At 42.4% G+C, this 18,681-nt stretch overlaps 1 protein-coding gene across 1 annotated transcript in view; it reads left to right on the forward strand.

Annotated features, from left to right (window-relative positions):
• The window catches only part of FRAS1 (Fraser extracellular matrix complex subunit 1), a 156,383-nt gene that overhangs the window by 85,201 nt on the left and 52,501 nt on the right, over nt 1-18,681 (forward strand). Inside the window, exons 19-26 of the mRNA XM_062614161.1 lie at nt 1,411-1,554; nt 8,576-8,728; nt 10,849-10,995; nt 14,839-14,985; nt 16,484-16,624; nt 16,841-16,981; nt 17,595-17,738; nt 18,313-18,583. Coding sequence (XP_062470145.1) covers nt 1,411-1,554; nt 8,576-8,728; nt 10,849-10,995; nt 14,839-14,985; nt 16,484-16,624; nt 16,841-16,981; nt 17,595-17,738; nt 18,313-18,583 — 1,288 coding nt within the window. The remainder of the gene's footprint in view (nt 1-1,410; nt 1,555-8,575; nt 8,729-10,848; nt 10,996-14,838; nt 14,986-16,483; nt 16,625-16,840; nt 16,982-17,594; nt 17,739-18,312; nt 18,584-18,681) is intronic.

Genomic DNA, 18,681 nt, shown 5'->3' on the forward strand with positions numbered 1-18,681 from the left:
GTTTGAGCTCATCTACACAAATGAATGTGATTACTGACCTTCTGAGTGACTGCAGTGATTAAATCCTGTCTGCCTCTTGAAAAAATGGTGGCTTTTGGGGTATGCTGTTCATTACGAGCTGCTGAGTATGATGGGTGAGGAGAAGCAGGCATTTGAAATCTGATTAGTCCCTTCAAGGTCAACTGAAAGTTGTCTCCTATTTTATAATCAATTCATTGGGTCAGGCATACATATATCTGTTCTGGCAGAGGGAGAAATTTACTGGTTGCTTCCCTGGAAGTCCTCAAATTTAGGGAGAGAAACCTCTTCTAAAGTCCATTACTCCATTTATTTGTCCAAGGAGCAACTCCATAAATAAGTTTATTTGGCAAGCCATTGTAAAGATTCATCAAGTTTGAGGCTGTGCACTGCCACCTTAGAGCTGAGGTAGCTGCTGCATGTTGCATTAGGTGGTTTCAGGCTTATGTAAATGTCTTAGAAACAAAATGTCAGTGTCAAGAAAAAGGCATCTTCCTGTCTGCTGCCAGCATAGATTTCCTGCGGGTTTTGAGCAGCAATGCTCAGTTAATACAGGTGGTTTCTGAGAAGCTGAGAAAGGTGGTGGGATATGACACGTTTGGTGTCCCCCACCCAGCTTCCATGTGGGGAGTGGGCAATTGTATGTAGCCTGGGAGAGTCCTGAGGTGGGAGATTTTTTAAGTTGTGTGCTTTTATTCAAAACAGAGCTTTAAAAGCAGTTTTAAGGTTTGGGTTGTTTTTTTTTTACAGATCATTAGCTGGAGTATTTGTGTTTCCCTTAGATCTGCAGCATGGAAATGTGGCATCTGTCTTTGAAGGGATAGGGATACAAAAGCAGTCTGAGTGAAATATTTTTGAGCAGTCTTAACCACTTTACCTGCAATCCTTTTGTTGAGCTTTTAGCAGGCAGGGTAGCTAATGAGCTGGCCTGGCATTCAGGTTTCATAGGCTTTGGTTTGGGAGGACTTCGAGCAGAAATCGTTCTTGGAACGTACTTGTGAATACCAAACTTATGCCACTATAATGTTGATACAATCCCAAGGTATCGATCTCCCTTGTGGATCCCACTCTCTTTCTTATGTGCACAAGCATGTGGTAGAGAGAGAAATAAAAGGGCTAATCTCTTTATATTTTGTTTTGTATAGATCTATACCTTGATTAATTCAGAGAACAGATCATGTTTTAAATTGACAACTCATTTCTCATCTTGTTTATTCAAAATGAGGTTGTAAGAGCCTTCCAAGCCACAACTCTACAGTCACTGGTGCAATGAGATCATTTTATGTCTGTGTTTTGTAGATGATTGTTATAGGGATTGGCTTTTTGAGGAGGGAGAGTGTAAGGTGGACTACACCAAGAGCATTCATAACAAGTGTTGATTGTCTTATCCAGCTTGTCATCCATCCTGCAAGACGTGCCATGGCCCTTCTGATCTGGCGTGCTTAACCTGCCATCCCCACGCGACTCTAGCCAGTGGAAAGTGCTGGACTAGCTGCAAGGAAGAGCAGTATCTCAACCTGGTGGGATATTGTGTGGGTAAGTAACAGGAGATGGCATGGGTCATACAGTGTGATGATCTTTCTGGGCCAGTCTGTCATTGTAGAGCCAAACCTGGGGGACCCAGAGCCAGGGAAGTTGCTTAGCTCCTGCACAGAGCTTCAGTAAAGTGAGTTAAGGAAACATTTATGATTCAGAGAAGTTTTCTTTTAGGGCCTTAAATAAAAAATGGCACAGTTAGCATTGCTGTGTGCATTCTTGGGAGGTAATAGGATTTCTGTATAGGGGTTATACTTTGTGGGTGCTCGGTGCATACGCTTAAGCCTATCATAAGAAGCCACTGATAGCATTTGTCTGTCTAAAGAGAAAAATTCCTTTTAATCCATCACACAGACACGTATAAACATATCCTGGGAACTGCTCCAACAATTTCTGAGCTTTATCAAGCCATTTTTTTCTTTATCAAAAAGAGATACGGTTTGTGAGGCTTAATCTAGGCTGAACAGTTCCAAGTGAGATAAGTAATCCTAAGAAAAGGGAGAAATGCATTCGGCATAATAAATACACCCATTGAGAGGCCGTTGTTCTCAATTTAAAATAAATTATTCCCCTTCACAGAGACTTCTTTTTGTTTATATGTGTTGAGGTTTTTCTAGGAAAGACTTGTTTCTTTGCTCCCTACAAATTGATTTTGTGAACCATTTCTTCATCTTCCTGTTAAACAACAGTTATTGTTTTGTCCACAGAGACAAAGAGAGGTAGGAAAAAAAGTATATGAGGAGTAGGAAAATGTCCTAAAAGTATTCTACAGCTCTGTGTGTACACGGGAAATCAGGTTGAGGAACAAAAATGTTTCATACAGTCAAGTAATTGCAGTATGGAAATACTTCAGCATTTTAGTGTAAAGAGCTGTCTCTGCCCTGTAAAATTTCTGAGGCTACAATGGTATTTGTTAGTGTCCTGTCACATCATAGCTGTATGCACTTTGCTTCTCCCACCTTATTTTCCCATTACTTTGCATTATGCTTCCCATGAAAAAAAGGCCTGTGGCCATGTATCTTCCAGCTGTAAATTTCGCTGGAAAAACTTATTGCCATTCATCATAAACCAGGATTATTTCAGGTTTACTCTGAGGGTTTACTCTATTGCTTGCTGCATGCTATGTGCTTTAATTATCCCTTTTAGACTGCTGTTTCCTCTAAGTTTGGCATGGTGTCATGGAGCGGTATGCTTGCTCCCCAAGTCCCAGGGGATTAGCTAGATGTCACAGTGCCTGGGAATAATGAGGAGGTGAAACTGCAAATGGGCTTGCTCGGGCAACGTGGAGGGCAAGGTTTGACCTGCACATATGTGGCACTGACAGAGATGAATTGTCTGCAAAGAACCTTTCCTGGCTTTCTGAGCTCCAAAGCAATTGCAGGCTGGTGATGCATCCTTTCCTTGCAAACTAACGAGCTTTTTTTTGGAGACCTGTAGGGGATGAACACAGTCCACTGTTTGGAGACTTCTCAAAGTAGAAACATTATTTTCAAGGCTTGGCTCACAGTCCCTGACATCACCGAGTGTCAATATTGAGTGTTTGGATCTATGTCCCCAGAACAGGAGAGAAGGCTTCCCAGGTGCAGCATAGTAAGAACATAAAGAGAGACCTTTCGTCCTTCCAGCTCTGACCTTAGTTTTGCTATGTAATTCAGTCGAGCAAGTCCTGCCCTCAGGAGGCTAGTACAGATATTCTTTTGTCAGATAGGAACCCCTAATGTTCACGTGGTCTTGCATATAGATGCATTAATGTTTCTTGGTCTAACTGAAGTCATAGAGGAATATAGAATCCTAGAATGCTTTGGGTGGGAAGGGACCTTAAAGTTCATCCAGTTCCAACCCCCTGCCATGGGCAGGGACTCCTTCCACTAGACTGGGTTGCTCCAAGCCCCATCCAACCTGGCCTTGAACACTGCCGGGGATGGGGCAGCCACAGCTTCTCTGGACAACCAACAACAAAGCTTCTCTGTGCCAGTGTCTCATCACCCTCACAGGGAAGAATTTTTTCATAGTTATTTGTTGTCTTTAAAAAAAGTTGTGCTTTGGTCTCAGAGCTGCAGTCTGAGGTTTGCTGCTTTTTGTGACAAATTTATGTCCGATGTTTAAGCGAAGGTTATGTGTTGCCAGTTCTGCTAAAGAGCTCCACATCCAGGTTGTTAAATTTCACTCATTCTTCTCAGTCAGTCCTGATTGAAATGCTAAATTTGCCCTTGCAAGTTATTAATTACCAGTTAAAGAGCAGCTGTCCTGTAAAAGAGAACATTAAAACCTCTGACACTTGCATAATATATGATTTGCATCAGAGTCTAACAAAGCTTCTTCCTTTGCTTCCCAAAGCGATGTATTTTTACAATTATCTTCCCATTTATCTCTAATTCCTGACTCTCCAGGCAGAACTGTGTTATGACTTATAGGGACTGCTGTGTATTACAGCCATCTGTCATATTTTATGGACCTTCAGGGGAAAATCTTTCATACAGGGTGGAGAAAACCAAGTGTCACTTGAAACCATTGCCTGTGAATTAATGCTGTTATTGTACATGTTACCTGAATAAGGATTGGAACATTTGCCTTGTTAATAGAAAAAAAAAAAAATAAAAAAATCTTGTTTTCAGCAGTTTATCAAAGAAGCGTTTCAGATGTAAGCAGAAGAAAGACAAAATGGTTTCAAGATTCTAAAGATTAATGAGTTTCTACAGTCTGATTTGGGCACACTGAATTTGTGCCTATCTTCTTCAAGAGCAAGCAATTGATTAATTTTATTTCATAGCTGAAGTGTACATGCAGGAATGTGTGTATGGCTTTAGCTATCCTCTGAATATTGGGGCTTCTGCTTTTTTTGTTTGCCCAGTTTGAAAATACTCATTGATTTCCCTCTCCCGCTTGTCCAAGACAAGCTTTAGCTTCAAGAAACGTTGCAGTCACCGGTCAAAAAAATAGCACTGTCACTAGAACTGTTGCCTTGCTCATAAACTCCCGGCCTTTCTGATTTGAACAAATCATATGCCTGTCTTGAGGCTTTCTCATTGATCTTGAGGCTTTCTTGTTGATCTTTTCGTGGATGCAGGATGCAAAGGACCACCTACCAGAATTAGAAGCATGGGCAGCTGGAGTGAAATGAAACTCAAAGCATCCGCAAGGTCCTATCTTAACTTCCAGCTGCATCTTCCTTGAAAGAGAACTCCCAGTCCTCCTGTTCAGCTCCTTGGGCCTTTGCTTAAGCTGTTGTGAAAATGCTCAAAGATTAACCAGAAGAGCTCACTCAGGAGGGTCCCTATAACAAGCCTTTCTGCCTTGCTTTTAAAATTCCAGAAGGAACAGTCTGACAACAAGAAATGCATTCAGCTCCTTGTAAAATTAATGAGCTACTGCCATACTTCTTAAATTAAAGAGACATTGATATCATCACAAAGAGCTGGAGATTCCCTGAGCAGAGCAAGAGGGAAACTGGAGGCTTGGCTCCACTTAGTTGCTGGGTGCAACCTCCTACAGAAGTTAACAGCTGAGCTGCAAGAAGAGGAAAATGCAACATCATTTCCCTGCTTTGGTCTAGGCTTATTTGTGCCAGGATTTCCCCCCTTAAGCTGCCTAGAGAAACTCCCACCTTTTTCAGAAGATTCAGGCAGATCCCTGAAACATAGTTACACGTCCAGAGTTCACTTCCCTTGTCTGTGTGACAAATTCCCTTTTGTGTTTTTTTTAAAAGAGAGACAAAAAGCTCCTTCCAAACACCAAATCAAACCAAAAATCCTGGTCAGTGCAAAATACCCTTTTGAGTCAATCACACAGATTTGAATTTATTGTAAAGACCTAGGGGATGTTTGCATGCTGACATGCCTGTAACTGCGTGGTGTTTTAAGTACTGATTTCAAGTAGTGCTCTGTGTTAAACCTAATACCTTAGAATATAATACAAAAAATGCATCAGGATTTTTTTTTCTAAAGAGCCCTTAAGAGGGAAAGTGTATTTAAGCAACATGACTGCTTGATTGCTTAGCAAATGGTGGAACTGAGAGGTAGGAATGCTTCTGGTTTCCTTTATGAACAATCACAAGTATTTCAGAGATGATTTTTGTCTCCTCAGCCACTTTTGTCTTGACAGGCAAGGGAACAATATATAATAAATACTTTTCATATATTAAGGGCCATATTTCTTTGCTAAGAGAAAGCTAAAGTGGGTATGGAAGTAAAGTAACTCTGGAAATGGAAATCTGTGTAAGTGATTATATTATACTTTACAATGATATTTTCTTTATAGGAAGATAAGGGATAGGTAAGGGGGGGCAGGGAGGGTGTATAGAGGTGAATTGACAAGATGGAAATTAGACCCAGGTTAAAGGGTAGCAGGACGGTGTGGGCAGTGGGATGCAAGTCAGTAGTCTCAAAAAAAAATGGGAAGGGAGGCCTTGGGACTACTAGCAAGGGAATGATGTGCTGCCCTGAAAATCCAGTTGGGACACTCTTTAAGTTTATTAAATAACTCTGTTGAACTCACCTGCAGCAAATATGGGAAGTTGTGGCTGCTCCATCCCTGGCAATGTTCAAGGCCAGGTTGGATGGGGCTTGGAGCGACCTGCTCTAGTGGAAGGTGTCCCTGCCTGTGGCAGGGGTTGGAACTAGATGAGCTGTAAAAGGTCCCTTCCAACCCAGACCATTCTATAATTCTGTGATATGAAACCTCCAAAAACCAAAGCCCACAGGCAGCAACTTGGCTTAGCTGGAGTTGAGGGCTAACAGGGAGAAGGCAGAAGCAGGGAACAAATAGGGCTGTGCAGTATTATTGAGACACATAAGGAAAACACCCCACTTCTGTTTGTCCTTGCTTCAGAGAGAGCCTGCTGTGAGAAATTTAAATAATCCTCAGTTCTTCCTTTACTCTGTCACTAGTTCCCCAGTGTCCCTCAGATTCACAATGAGCGTCTGTCCTGGTGTTTTATTTGGTGGTGTGTTCTCTTTGATCTACAGGCTTGCAAAGGAGCAAGAGAGTGATGGGGCTGAGAAAGCTCTTCGAACACAGAGAAAAACTGTACTGCAACAGCACCTAGTTTTGTAGATACTTAGCTTTTTAAACTTTACTTTGGGAGAATCTGGTTATTTACAGTAGATATTGGTTATTTGGATACCCTTGAGTTTTCTCTGTCTTGTTTTTATGCTCTATGGAACCTATTGACCATACTCAGTGAGTTTGGTTACTTGTATCTATCCAAAGCTCTCTGTTAGAGGCCAGTGGCTCTGGCAGGAGATTAAACTGGAGTATTACCATTTTAACAATCAGGGGAGTCTATATCACCAGGTAAATATGGAAGCATGAGAAACTAATTGGATTTATGTTAATTTATTGACTGCAAGTGCATAGAGCTCTTCACCCCCCCTCCAGCCCTGTGCATACAAATAACATATGGTGCTCAGGGCCTTTTGGGTGAAATCTTGGTTCTTGCTCTCTACCCTGAGCTGGGTGATACTTTCTGGCTTCTGTGAGGCCACGGATAGATGGCAGGACTTTCCACTCTGATGTCAGTACAGGTTTGGGATCTTTGGCTATAAAGATTGATTGGATGATGCCTTGGGTATTGAGTTCTTCTCCTGTGCAGTCAGACGCTGCCTTACAGTAACCCCTCTAAGGAGGTTTTGAGCTTTGTCACTGAGTTTGGGAGCATGAGCTCGTGCTGCTTTGCTTTTCTTACCACTGTCCTGATAGTGGTGAATTGAGAACCTACAGGGTCACTATCTTAAGCAGAATATTTCTTCTCGCACACCTTTACCCCTCCTCTGGCTGTTGATTTTCCATCTCCAAGGTTGAGAGTATGGGACAGAAACTAGAAGAGATTATATACCCTGTAAAGTCAGGAGGTGAAGGAGGCTGCTGTTTTAATGACCTTGAATCCCTGCATGCAGTCACAATTGCATTTATTTCTGAACTGCATCCATGCTTTTCCACCAGTGTTTGGTAAGAATCATCTATGTGTGATGCACAGAAGTCAGGCTAATATGTTCTTGCAGGTATGGATGCAGAATTCCCCTGGACTCTGATGTGAGGCTGTCTTCAGCTTGTAAAATAAGATTGCCTGACAATCTGTAGTAATGCTGTCACAAGAGACAAAAGGCAGAAAGTTGAACCTTCACTCGAAATCTGACAAGAAGCTGGGTACTCAAATCAAGCCTCGTAATTCCATTTCTTTCAAGACAGTAGTCATTTCCTTTATAATTTTCTAAATTATCATAATGAGGACTAATTTGGCTTCCAGGGTGCCTTACATTGCACTGTTGTGCATACAAAAGGCTTGTTGTAAAACCTTTTGAAGCACTTAAGTTCAGGCAGAGGTCAGGAGACACAAGCTGGGGAAAAATGAAAAAAGGAAAAGGTTTTGAGGCACTCTCATGAAACTGTAAATGCCTCTTTTGGTTTGGCTTGGCTTTGAGGTCTTCAGTGGCCTCTTCAGGGTATGGATGTCTCATTTGTGTGCGAAAGTCTGGACAGGAAGAACTATAGCCTGTACAGGTTGTGGTCTTTGTTTTTCAGCAGTGGCAGCAGAGGAAGGTGAATGCCTGCAGCATAGTTTGTCAAAGACAAACCTGTAGGTAGAAGCACCTAAAATCAGAGAAAGGTTTGGGGAAAGTGAAGAGCTTTGAACTGGCTTTGTACAAAGTTCCCCAAGCTCTCTGTGGGATGGGAAAGACGATGCTTGAGTGGGCATGAGAGATGCAGAGAATATGGTGGTTGAGGAAAAGTGGGGATGAGGGCAAGAGGAAAGAAATGTTCCTTGAATGTGGTAATTTATAGTCATCTCTCTTGGATAAGGAAAACACCCCACTTCTGTTAGTCCTTGCTTCAGAGAGAGCCTGCAGCTATCTGGAAGTGCAGAATTAAGCACCTTATCCCAGCCGTTGTGCACCAGATAGCAGGAAGGAGCTCTGAAAGTTACATCCCTGTCTTCCTTGAATTCCCAGCACTATGTTTCCCCCTAGCCATTCTGTTTTGTCCCTGTGTCATGACAGTGTCTGTTATTCCCTGCTTCCTTTAGATTGCCATCCTTTGTGCCGCCAGTGTGTGGCCAACCTGCGAGATACTGGCAGCATCTGTCTGAAGTGCCAGAACGCCCGTCTCTTACTCCTGGGGGATCACTGCGTTCCTGACTGTCCAATGGGGTACTATGTGGAGAATGGTGCCTGCAAAAGTGAGTAGTCCCTACAGATGCCTCAAGCAACTGCAAGGGACCATCTGGATCCTTGTGAGATGTTCCATTAAATGGTTCCTATTTAGTAAAGAAGCTTTATCCAGCTGGCAGGACACTGGGAGCTAGAGATGTCCTTCCTGGCTATTAACTCAGGGCTGGGAGCACTCTTTCCTTGCTCCCCTCTCTCCACTTTCAGACTATGAGGTCTTTGAGGCAGAGGGTACTGTACTGTCTGTACATGCTGCCGCTACTGGGACCGAGCCCACTCTTACAAGTGTGATGAGTATCAGACAGCAGTATGCTTAAGAGGATGAGGTGAAGATGAGTTTTTCTCTTTTCTCTCTGGTAAATCCCATTTCTCGTATTCTAATTAGCTACCCTGAGGTCACTCCTAGGAAGAGATTGGCTTCTTAAGCACAATAAAGGATAACTTTTCTGGTGTCCATCACCAACTCTCCAACTTTCGCGGTCCCAGCACAGTTCTGGGATGCTGACATTTAAAAATATTTTCTGGATATGTGCTTTCAAAGGCTCTACAACTTCTGCTCACAGGAGGCAGAACTGTTTCTAGGAGCACCTTCTCAGGATGTTCTGCAGCATAAAATGGAATATCATTCCAGCTAAGGTCTCTCACTGAGACTTGTCTTGCTATAGTAACTGTCCAAAAGGTGATCGTTCATAGCAGGCCAATTTCCGGGCCAAAAAGCTAACTTCATTCAGCCTTTTAGGCTTAGCAGCACTCCAGGTGCATGGATGAAGCTGCACTAATAGCACATTTTATTCTCCAGCCTTCTGTGCCTTCACCTATCCAGTGTTTACTGTTAATGTGGTTTCATATTCTGATTATTGTCTGAGCTGCTTTATATTTCTGGGACTGTCAGAAGAAAGAAGGTTGCTTTTCTTGTTACGTGGCTGACAGAGACACGTTTGAGCCCTATATGTCTTATGCTGAGCAAAGGGTATTGCAGTTTATTTTAAGAGAAAGAAGTCAAGACAAGAAATCCTGCACATTAAAATTAAGATGGAGATGCTCCATTTGCAGGAATTTCCTAATCCAGTCCAACAACTGGTAATTAATGTTTCAAAGCTTCTCTCAAGCACTCGGGGAGCTGTGTGTTTATTTACCTGTTTCTGACAAATGAAATCTGTGTGTCATTTAATTGGAAAGACACCTGAGAGAGATATTTTGTCTTCCTGGAAATTTAAACCTAGGGATGATATTTATTCCCTTTGGTATAAAGGTTTCATTTCAAAGAAGTTCTGTATTATTCAGACTGTGTCAGAGCACCCATTACATTTTGTGCTGGCTTTTAAGATCTCTAGTGCAGCATAAGCAGTTCTCTGATTTCTTTGCCTGCTTCCACTCATGATTTGTTTGGCCTGACAGGTGTGATGATGGCATCAATTTTTAGGTAAAGGCCTATCAAAAAATACAACAGACTAATAATTTTGTGAGTCTGTACCCCCACTTTGGAGCTATTAAGAGGATACATTGGTGTGGTCCACTGTGGTATTTTAAACCTTTTCAATCAGACTAAGAGAGAAATGGAGAGAAGACACATAGAGATGGACTGTTCCCTGTCAGTGTTGCTTCTTGGAATAGGTAGCAACTGTGCAGCTCCTGAAGAAGGGATGAATATAAATCTCCAGGGAGGTGTGGAGCAGTCAGGAAAGCACTGAATGGTTGCTAACAGATAAAGCACATTAGGCTGGGGAGGATCTGATCTGAAACTAGTTGAGAGAAGGCTTGAGACGAAGGTACTGATACGTGCTTGCCTTTTTTTTACTCTTTCCTGGTAGACAAGTCTTGGCCAGATCCTATAGGATTGTTCTTAAGGAGAAGGGAAGGTTGAAGAGAAGAGGAATGAGTAAAAATGGAAGGGAAAGGAGGGAAGAGAGCTAGTGTGCATGGCACAAATAAAGCCATTTAATCCTGCTGCCACAAGGTGGGTGGGTTGTGTTTCTGCTCCTGAGTGCTGTGCACCAGTAAGAGGAGCTTAGTAAGAATTTGTGGTACTCAGTATCATCACCACGCTGAGAGTGGTCTGCAGAAGCTTTTGAAACTTGCTCAAAGATCTACTTTTCCTTGTGCAGAAACACATGTTCTTGCTGTCCTTCAGGGTGTCACCCCGTCTGTAAAACCTGCACCGATGGGGGTCCATTCGCCTGCTCTTCCTGCAACACCAGCCTGGTTCTCTCCCACACTGGCATGTGTGTGCCAGTCTGCTCCCAGGGATACTACAGGGATGCCAAGCAGACCTGCAGACGTGAGTGTCTCTCTCCAACCAGTCTCTCCTTTCCACAGTGTATTCACTGACATGTCTTGTCTTGTTCCTCTGCTTACTGTTCCTCTTGCCAGGAAAAGAAAGATATGAGTTGACAGAGGTGATTAGCTGCCTTAGAAACAGAGCCTACAGCGTGGTTTAAATTTGAACACAGTCACAGTTTTGTTATCAACTTCAAAGACAAGAGGCTTTGGGTCCCATAGGAAAAATCTGCAGGAGAGTTTGTGTAGGCTTCCTTGTTAAGTTGCTTAGGTGGTACATAGAGAAGGGGCCAAAAGTATAGGTGGATTCTGAGCCTTGTGAAAACTTGACAGTTTTGGATCAGTTTTAATCAGTTCTTACCAAGGCAAACCGCTTCCCCACTACCTGCCAGTACCTGCCATGGAAGCTGTATTAAGACTGTAGAATTTACACTACATTTTTCCACATATGAAACCTCAGTAGAAAAAAGATGCAGCTTGGCAGGCACAACCCCAATTGAGCTGTGATATTTTTACCTCCTAATGATTTGATGTAACTGATCTGGTGTTAAAGTCCAGTAATGTTTTATCCCACTCCTGCTATTCCTTGTGAATCTCTCAGGACGTCTCTTTAGTTCTCTGTGTTCACTCTGGCCCTGATGCCAGCTGGGTTATTCCTCACATAATTATTTGGCTTGATATTCTGAAATGCAAAATGACGTGGCCCAGAGACATAAAAAGGAGGAAAATACCCTGCTTGAATTGACCCACTGTAATATATACACCTAAAAATGAAGGTGTGCTTAAGTAGCTGGATTGCTGTGAACCTGAACACTCAGATTTGTTGAGTTCTGCATTACCCTGATTTGAATTACCTGGATTTATGGATTTATGATTTATGGATTTATCTGTTGTGCTGCGCTGAGTGTAGGTATGTGTGTCATCCTGTCTAGATCCAATTTCTTTATTGATGAGGTCCTATAGGAAGAAACTGATGTGGTTGTCAGCTTTACCTGCCTTTTGTTGGAATATATGGATCTCCTGAAACTACTATTTCCATCTTAGCTGCAGAGCTGGAGATACCTTGCATAACTTCAGGGAAATAGGTGGAAAAGTTTGTACCATACATTCTTTCACTGACAGAAAAAAAGGCTATTCAATAATAATGAAAAAAGTAAAGTAATAAAAAAAAAAAAAAGGAATCATGGGATTTTCACTGTCCTGGCGAGTTTCCTACAAGCTCTACAAGGTATTTACTGTTCACTCCTGCAGTGTAGATTCTTTTGTTGCTACCTGTACCAGCATACCTCTCTTCCTAATTAAAATGCCCTTTCGTAATGAACAATTTCCTATTGTTAGCTCCTCCCTTAGGACCTCGTGGTAGAAGTGGAATGTTCCTAAGGACTGTACCCTTCCCAAATTTGGTTCAGTAGCTCAAATACAAATAAACTTTTGCAAGCCAATTCAACTACTCTAATCTCCCTATTGCAAAAGGCTTTTGAACAAGTGTGTGTAATCCTTGTGGCAGGAGGCTCAAGGCAAAGTGTGTTGGTGAGCTGGATTTTTGTCATTCCAAGTATCACTTGTGCCTTTTCATATGAAGTACTGCTGATAAGCCATGTAGATATAAACTGTCCCTATATATATATCAAGTGCTGGGAAACTACCGCTTGGAGGTAATGAAAATTGTTTAAACAGAGGTTGGCTGTTAGGCTGAGAAAATTTGGTCTCTCTTCAAGGTTTATTTTAGTCTTGTTGCACTTTTGAGGAACTCTGGTTTGGATGAAGCTCAGGGTGAGGCTGAGTGCACGTATGGACTCTCAGAGATATTTTTAAACTCGGTGACACCTTGTCTGAGGAACATTGCAAACCTTAACAGGTTCTTCATGGATTTAAAAATGCAGATATGGAGTCAGGCTGATAAAACAAACAGACAGGATTGCTTTCAAATACACTTTTTGCTTACTGTTCTGGCATGCCTCCATGGGTAACCTCATTTCTATAGATGTAGCTCTCATATGGAATGTTGTACCATTCTTTTAAAAGTTGGCTTTTTGCAGCACTTATAAATAGTAATTTTTCCATATAGCATTCTTAAGTGAAATCAGACCAGCACCAGAGCACCTAAAAAGAGCTGGTAGATTCTTTAGATAAATATTTTGTTAGAAACCTTTTGCACCTCAATAAAATACAGCCTTCTGTGACATGTTTTAGATGAGCTAAAAAAAAGTAACTATTTTGAAGGGCACTGGGTCCTTGCTTCAATGAGAACAGTGTAGGTATTTTCACATTTACTTTGGTATTTTGAGGTTTTGTGGTTACAAAACTCTGTCTTGAATTAAAAGCAAATTGAAGTGGATTTCCACAATTAGCATATCACTAAAATAGTGTTCCATAATTATCATATCTCTGACATGTTACTGCATGTAATATGTCAGTATTTAGCAACAGAATGTAGTTGAGTGAAATCCTATGAGAGCTTTTAATGGTTGTCATTAAAAGTGGCCAGCTATGCTTTATTCTTCAGGTTAAACACTCAGGGCTGCATTTTCAGAGCTTTTCTGATTTATCAAAAGTACAGAATGGAGCTTGGACAAAGAGTCTGACTCCATATGGATTTAGCAACTCTCAGAGGTAGGTGGCAAGGAATTTAGTAGTCCCTTTTGCATACACCATCATTGTACTTGCAGACAAGGCAGTTAGAGTTGTTTGTGTAAAGCAGACATAAACCCCATGTGAGTTTCCTGCACATTATTTTTGCAAAGTCTCATTTCACCAGAATCAGAGTGAGCTTTTCAGTGCATAGGCAAAGGGCAGTATTTTTCAGTCTTTCATAGCACATTGCTATTAAGTCTTCTGTTAATGAGCCAACAGCCCTGACATCAGCATCAAGTACACTTGGCTGGTAGTAAAGTCTCCCAAGAAGTTTAGACCCTGGACATCAGAGAGGTGAAATATTGTGAACCTCTGGACTTTGATCCTAGATTCAGTAAATCCCTGAATTATTTTTTCTTGGCATCTTTATTTGCTCCAGACAGCTCCAAAAATTTCCACTGTCAGCAAATCAAAAGGCAGAAACATCAAGTGAAATTAAACAGGTCATTGGTCCCACCAAGGTTTGCTAACTGTACTGCAGCAGTCTGCTACAGTCTCCAAATCTGTGTGTTTATGGATTAAGCCTGGAATCACATGAAACACAGGTTTCTTAAAATAATTAAAATAGAGACAGGGAAAGCTGTTATTGTGGGGTTTGAATTCAAGGTTTCTTCTTCGTGGCTCAGGGGAGATCTTATAACAGTCTTCCAATACCTAAAGGGGCCTAGAAAGCTGGAGAGGGACTTCTTACAAGGGCATGTAGTGACAGGACAAGAGGGAGTAGCTTTAAACTGAAAGAGTATAGATTTAGATTAGATATTAGGAAGAAGCTCTTCCCTGTGAGGGTGGTGAGGCACAGGAACAGATTGCCCAGAGAAGATGTGGCTGCCCCATCCCTGGCAGTGTTCAAGCCCAGGTCAGATGGGGCTTGGAGCAACCTGGTCTAGTGGAAAGTGTTCCTGCCCATGGCAGAGGGTTGGAACTGGATGAGGTGCTTCCCAACCCAAACCATTCTATGATTCTGTGATTTTACCCTGACCTGTTCAGAGGAGAGTAAGAAGCAGCATGAGGAAATGCAAGTCTATTCCAGATAGAAGGAATGAGGCTTTTTACATTTTGGAGGCTGTGAATAGGAATCGAAGTCTCCACAGGTGTGTCTCAGAGAGGACAAGAAGAGTAGTGAGGCTACAGGATAATAACATTTTTCATGGTACTGTTGGCTGGTGCATCAGTAATTACAGTTATTTTCTTTGTCTTTGTCTTTCCCCAGCTTGCAACAGCCAGTGCCTGAGCTGTGAATCAGCCACCAGCTGTACATCTTGCAGGGATCCAACCAAGGTCCTGTTGTTTGGAGAATGCCAGTACGAGAGTTGTGCTCAGCAGTATTACCTGGATTTTTCCAGCAAGACTTGCAGAGGTGAAAAATACATTGCTGGTTTAAAGAAAAAGAAAAAGAAAAGATATATAAATTGCAAGTACCTTGGCTAAGAATCCATTAAATTGCAGCATGATCTGTGCAGGTGACCTGCTTTAAAAAGTGAGCATGAGGGGCGGAGTTGTTCAGTGACAGGCTTAATTGCAGGGTTTTTACTGTTTTTTCTCTTCTCTGGCAGAGTGCTGTCACATACTTCAGCGTTTCAGTGCAACCAGATTATTGCAAATCCATCTCTTGTAAATGATTTAGTAAGTGAGCCAGCAAACTTTTCAAGGGTCAAATCCAGCAATTCATTTAGTCATGGGTCAGCTGAATAATGAGTGGGCTTACCAGGCTGGCTTTTTCAGAGTGCTTATAGGGCCTTGTGTACTTACCTGCTTCTTTCTGACTTATTAAATACTGCATCCCTGAATGTATGCCGAAACAACAGTTTGGAACTTTTTAAAAGACACATGACTTGAAAGATTTCCAGAACTCTCAAGGAGAAGTGTTCCATAATGGAAATAAGTGAGGATAAGGTGCCTTTATTGCAGCTAACACTGCTAAGGCCAGGGTATAATACAGATTACTTGTTGCTCAGTGGTCATTTCTCACTGGCTTTCTTAGTACCTGAACCTAATTTAACTGAGTGGCACCTGTCATCTTAACTTTGTGGTTCTTCCGAGAGGTGCCGTGGTCTGGTATTTAGGGTGTTGAAAGAGGCAGGACTCTCGTCCTGGCTCTGGCTTGGACATGCTGCATGAAGTAGAGTAGTTCACCTCACCTCAGTGAGTCCTTCTTTCCCCCCTCTTGCTCTTGCCCATTTATCTCTCATCAGCCAAGTGTGTCTGTCATTAATTGCTGATATAGACCCTCTTGAGTGCCACCAAGAGCAAAGAATATTGTTGGCAGCCTGAGTAGTCCTGGGGTACATGTGCATGCCTGGGACTCTGCTGAAGACTGGAGGGGAGATAGTACAAGGACATATGAAGGCAAATCTGATTCCCAGCTGGATCCAGGGTGTTTCTCACCAGTGGACTTTCCAGAGACATTTGGCCTGTGAGGGGCAACAATTTCATTTTCTTCTGCTTAGAGTAATTTGAAAGCATGAGACTTGATGGGGTGGATAGTTGCTAAGGAGCAGCAAACTCAGTGTTGGCAGAAAAGGAGCATTGCTACTTACAGGATAAAGTCAGGCTATATGGACAACAAAACTGTGCTGGTGTTAGCAGGTCTGGATGCTGAATAAGAGCCAAGCCTGCTCAAATTTGATGTAGTTAGAACATGGTAAGTCAATGAGGGGAAGAAAAACCCAACCATATCTTGAGTTGTATTAAGTCACTCAGTACAAATCATACTTTTTCTTTTTTAACAGTTTTTACTGTGCTCTTTGCTCCTAGGACTTATATTCCCATAGCTGATAGACCCCAAGCACTAAGCACTTGCGTAGGGCAAGCACCCAAGAAAGGTCTGCCCTGAACTGACTTTTGTTTTCTTCCAGAGTGTGACTGGAGCTGTAATGCCTGTAAAGGTCCCCAGAGGACTGACTGCCTGCAGTGTATGGAGGGGTATGTTCTCCATGAAGGAGCTTGCGTGGAACAGTGTCCAGCAGCTTTCTACAAGGAATCAGAGACATGCCAGAGTGAGTTCTTCTTGAGCATTACTTCTGTTTGCTGCTGCCAACATTTTTCCCTGCTTGTCTCTAGTTTGTGCACATCTGACATTCAGAGGGCATGCTCTAACTTCCAACCTCCTCACATACACACAATATTGCTGTAGTTCCTGCAGGGTGTTACAGCATAGTGCAGGAAGCAGCTGGAAGTGGTGTTAAGCTGAACTCTTTTTGTGTGACTTCTAGGGTGTGATCAACACTGCCTCCAGTGTCACCAAGCAGATGAGTGCAGCCTTTGTGAAGCCCCATTCTTCCTTTTGGACACTCACTGTGTTCCCAAATGTGGGAAGCGGTATTATCCAGACCCTGCACAGCACAAGTGCACAGGTAAGCATGGTCAGCATCTTGTGGTAGAGAGGGACCAGGCCTGCAGTCTGTGTTTTATAAACTGCTTTTTCTCTGCAAGGCTGAGGTGAAGAGGAAGTGCTTAGGTGCTGTGTTAAACTTGCTGTTAAGGTCATGCAGAATTCAATAACAGGCTGTTTCTGCATTTAAATGTGCCTAATTCCAGAGGAATGAGGTTCAGTGTAGATGACTGCTGATGTTTGTATGTGTGCACATACTATATAAAAAAAGCCCCAGGTATTAGACCAACATTTTTAGTAAGGTTTCAGTTGTATTTCTGGGTTAAAATGTTGTGAAGGACTGGAGTATGTATCTGGAGTATTAATAGTGTATTAACAGTTACTTAAAAATACATTTCTTCCATTTGGAAGATCATCTCAGGTTCTCTGTAGTCAGTGGGAAACAGTGGTCTAAATGAGGAAGGAATTTCTTACAACTCTTTTCTCTCTTTGCCCCTTCTTTTTGATCACTTTTGTCAGGTAGGTAAGACACAGATAGCAGTGGTGTTTCTCTTCTGATCCCTGGAGACAGCTCTGCATTCCAGTAGCTGCATTGTTTTTGTCAATGTCTCAGTTGTGCTTTCCATCCCATTCAGCTTGTCCTCAGGGATGCTTGGAGTGTGACAGTGACAGCCTGTGCCACCTCTGTGACAGCACCACATTTCTGAAGAATAAGATCTGTGTTTCTGCCTGTGGCCAGGGTTTCTATGGCAATACGTGGACAAGAGAATGTGAAGAAGGTGAGTGTCTCACAATAAAGCAACCGAGCTGGCAGGCTTCCAGCAGATTATGAGGCCAGAAATAGTGTCTATTCAGTGGTATTTTTGGAATTCAGTTTTGTGCAGTTCCATGGTGACTGTTGAATGTTGGCAGCTGTTTTCCTCCAATTTTTTTCATAAAAGGTTGCATGTACATGGTTTCCTAAGTGAAGTTACCTCATTAGAAGAGAGGCATGTCTTTCCAATCAAGCATCATTCATCATCAACATAAAACAAATGAAAAAATACCTTTGAGGGAATCCCTTACTAAATCAACTGTAGTACTTACTTCTCTTTGTTCTAAATGAAGGTCTACTAGTCCTTCTGCAGAGACTAGTGGGGAACTCAAGATGGGAAACGATTTGCCCAAGCCTCTCAAAACCATAGTGGGGATTCAGATGGACTACAATTCTTTGGGAGATTGTGGTTATCAGTAATGGATAGAGCATTATAAGGCTCTGGTCTGTTATCCAAAAGATGGTAGTGACAGGCAAGATGCTACTACAGTCCATGGCTGTTATTCATTCACTAATGCTTTTCCCTTCTTTGTTTTTAGCCAGCAAGCATCCCTTGAGCTTCCATGTGAACAGTACCCTCAAAGTAGGAATTGGTGGGGTAAAGCCCCTAGACCTGTCCTTGCTGGGTGTCTGTGATGTGGATGGTGACACAGGACAGCTCTTGTTCCATATCAGCAGCAGTCCCTCCAACGGCAGGCTGGTGATCATGATGAGGGGGGCAGCAGTGCAGCTGAGTGAAGGTGACCACTTCAGCTGCAAGGATGTGAAGGAGAAGAGAGTTCGCTTTGTGCACAGCAAAGAGAAATCCAGGTGACTCTGTTGAAACTTTTTTCAGAGCTCTTGCCTTAAAAAAATAATCACTTACCTTGAGAACAGGTATTTCCTTCCTCCTTGGAAACATTCTTGCA

This window comes from Pezoporus occidentalis, unplaced genomic scaffold, assembly GCF_034315485.1.
Source record: "Pezoporus occidentalis ecotype Australia unplaced genomic scaffold, CSIRO_AGI_Poc_V1 ctg172, whole genome shotgun sequence".
Lineage (NCBI taxonomy): Eukaryota > Metazoa > Chordata > Aves > Psittaciformes > Psittacidae > Pezoporus > Pezoporus occidentalis.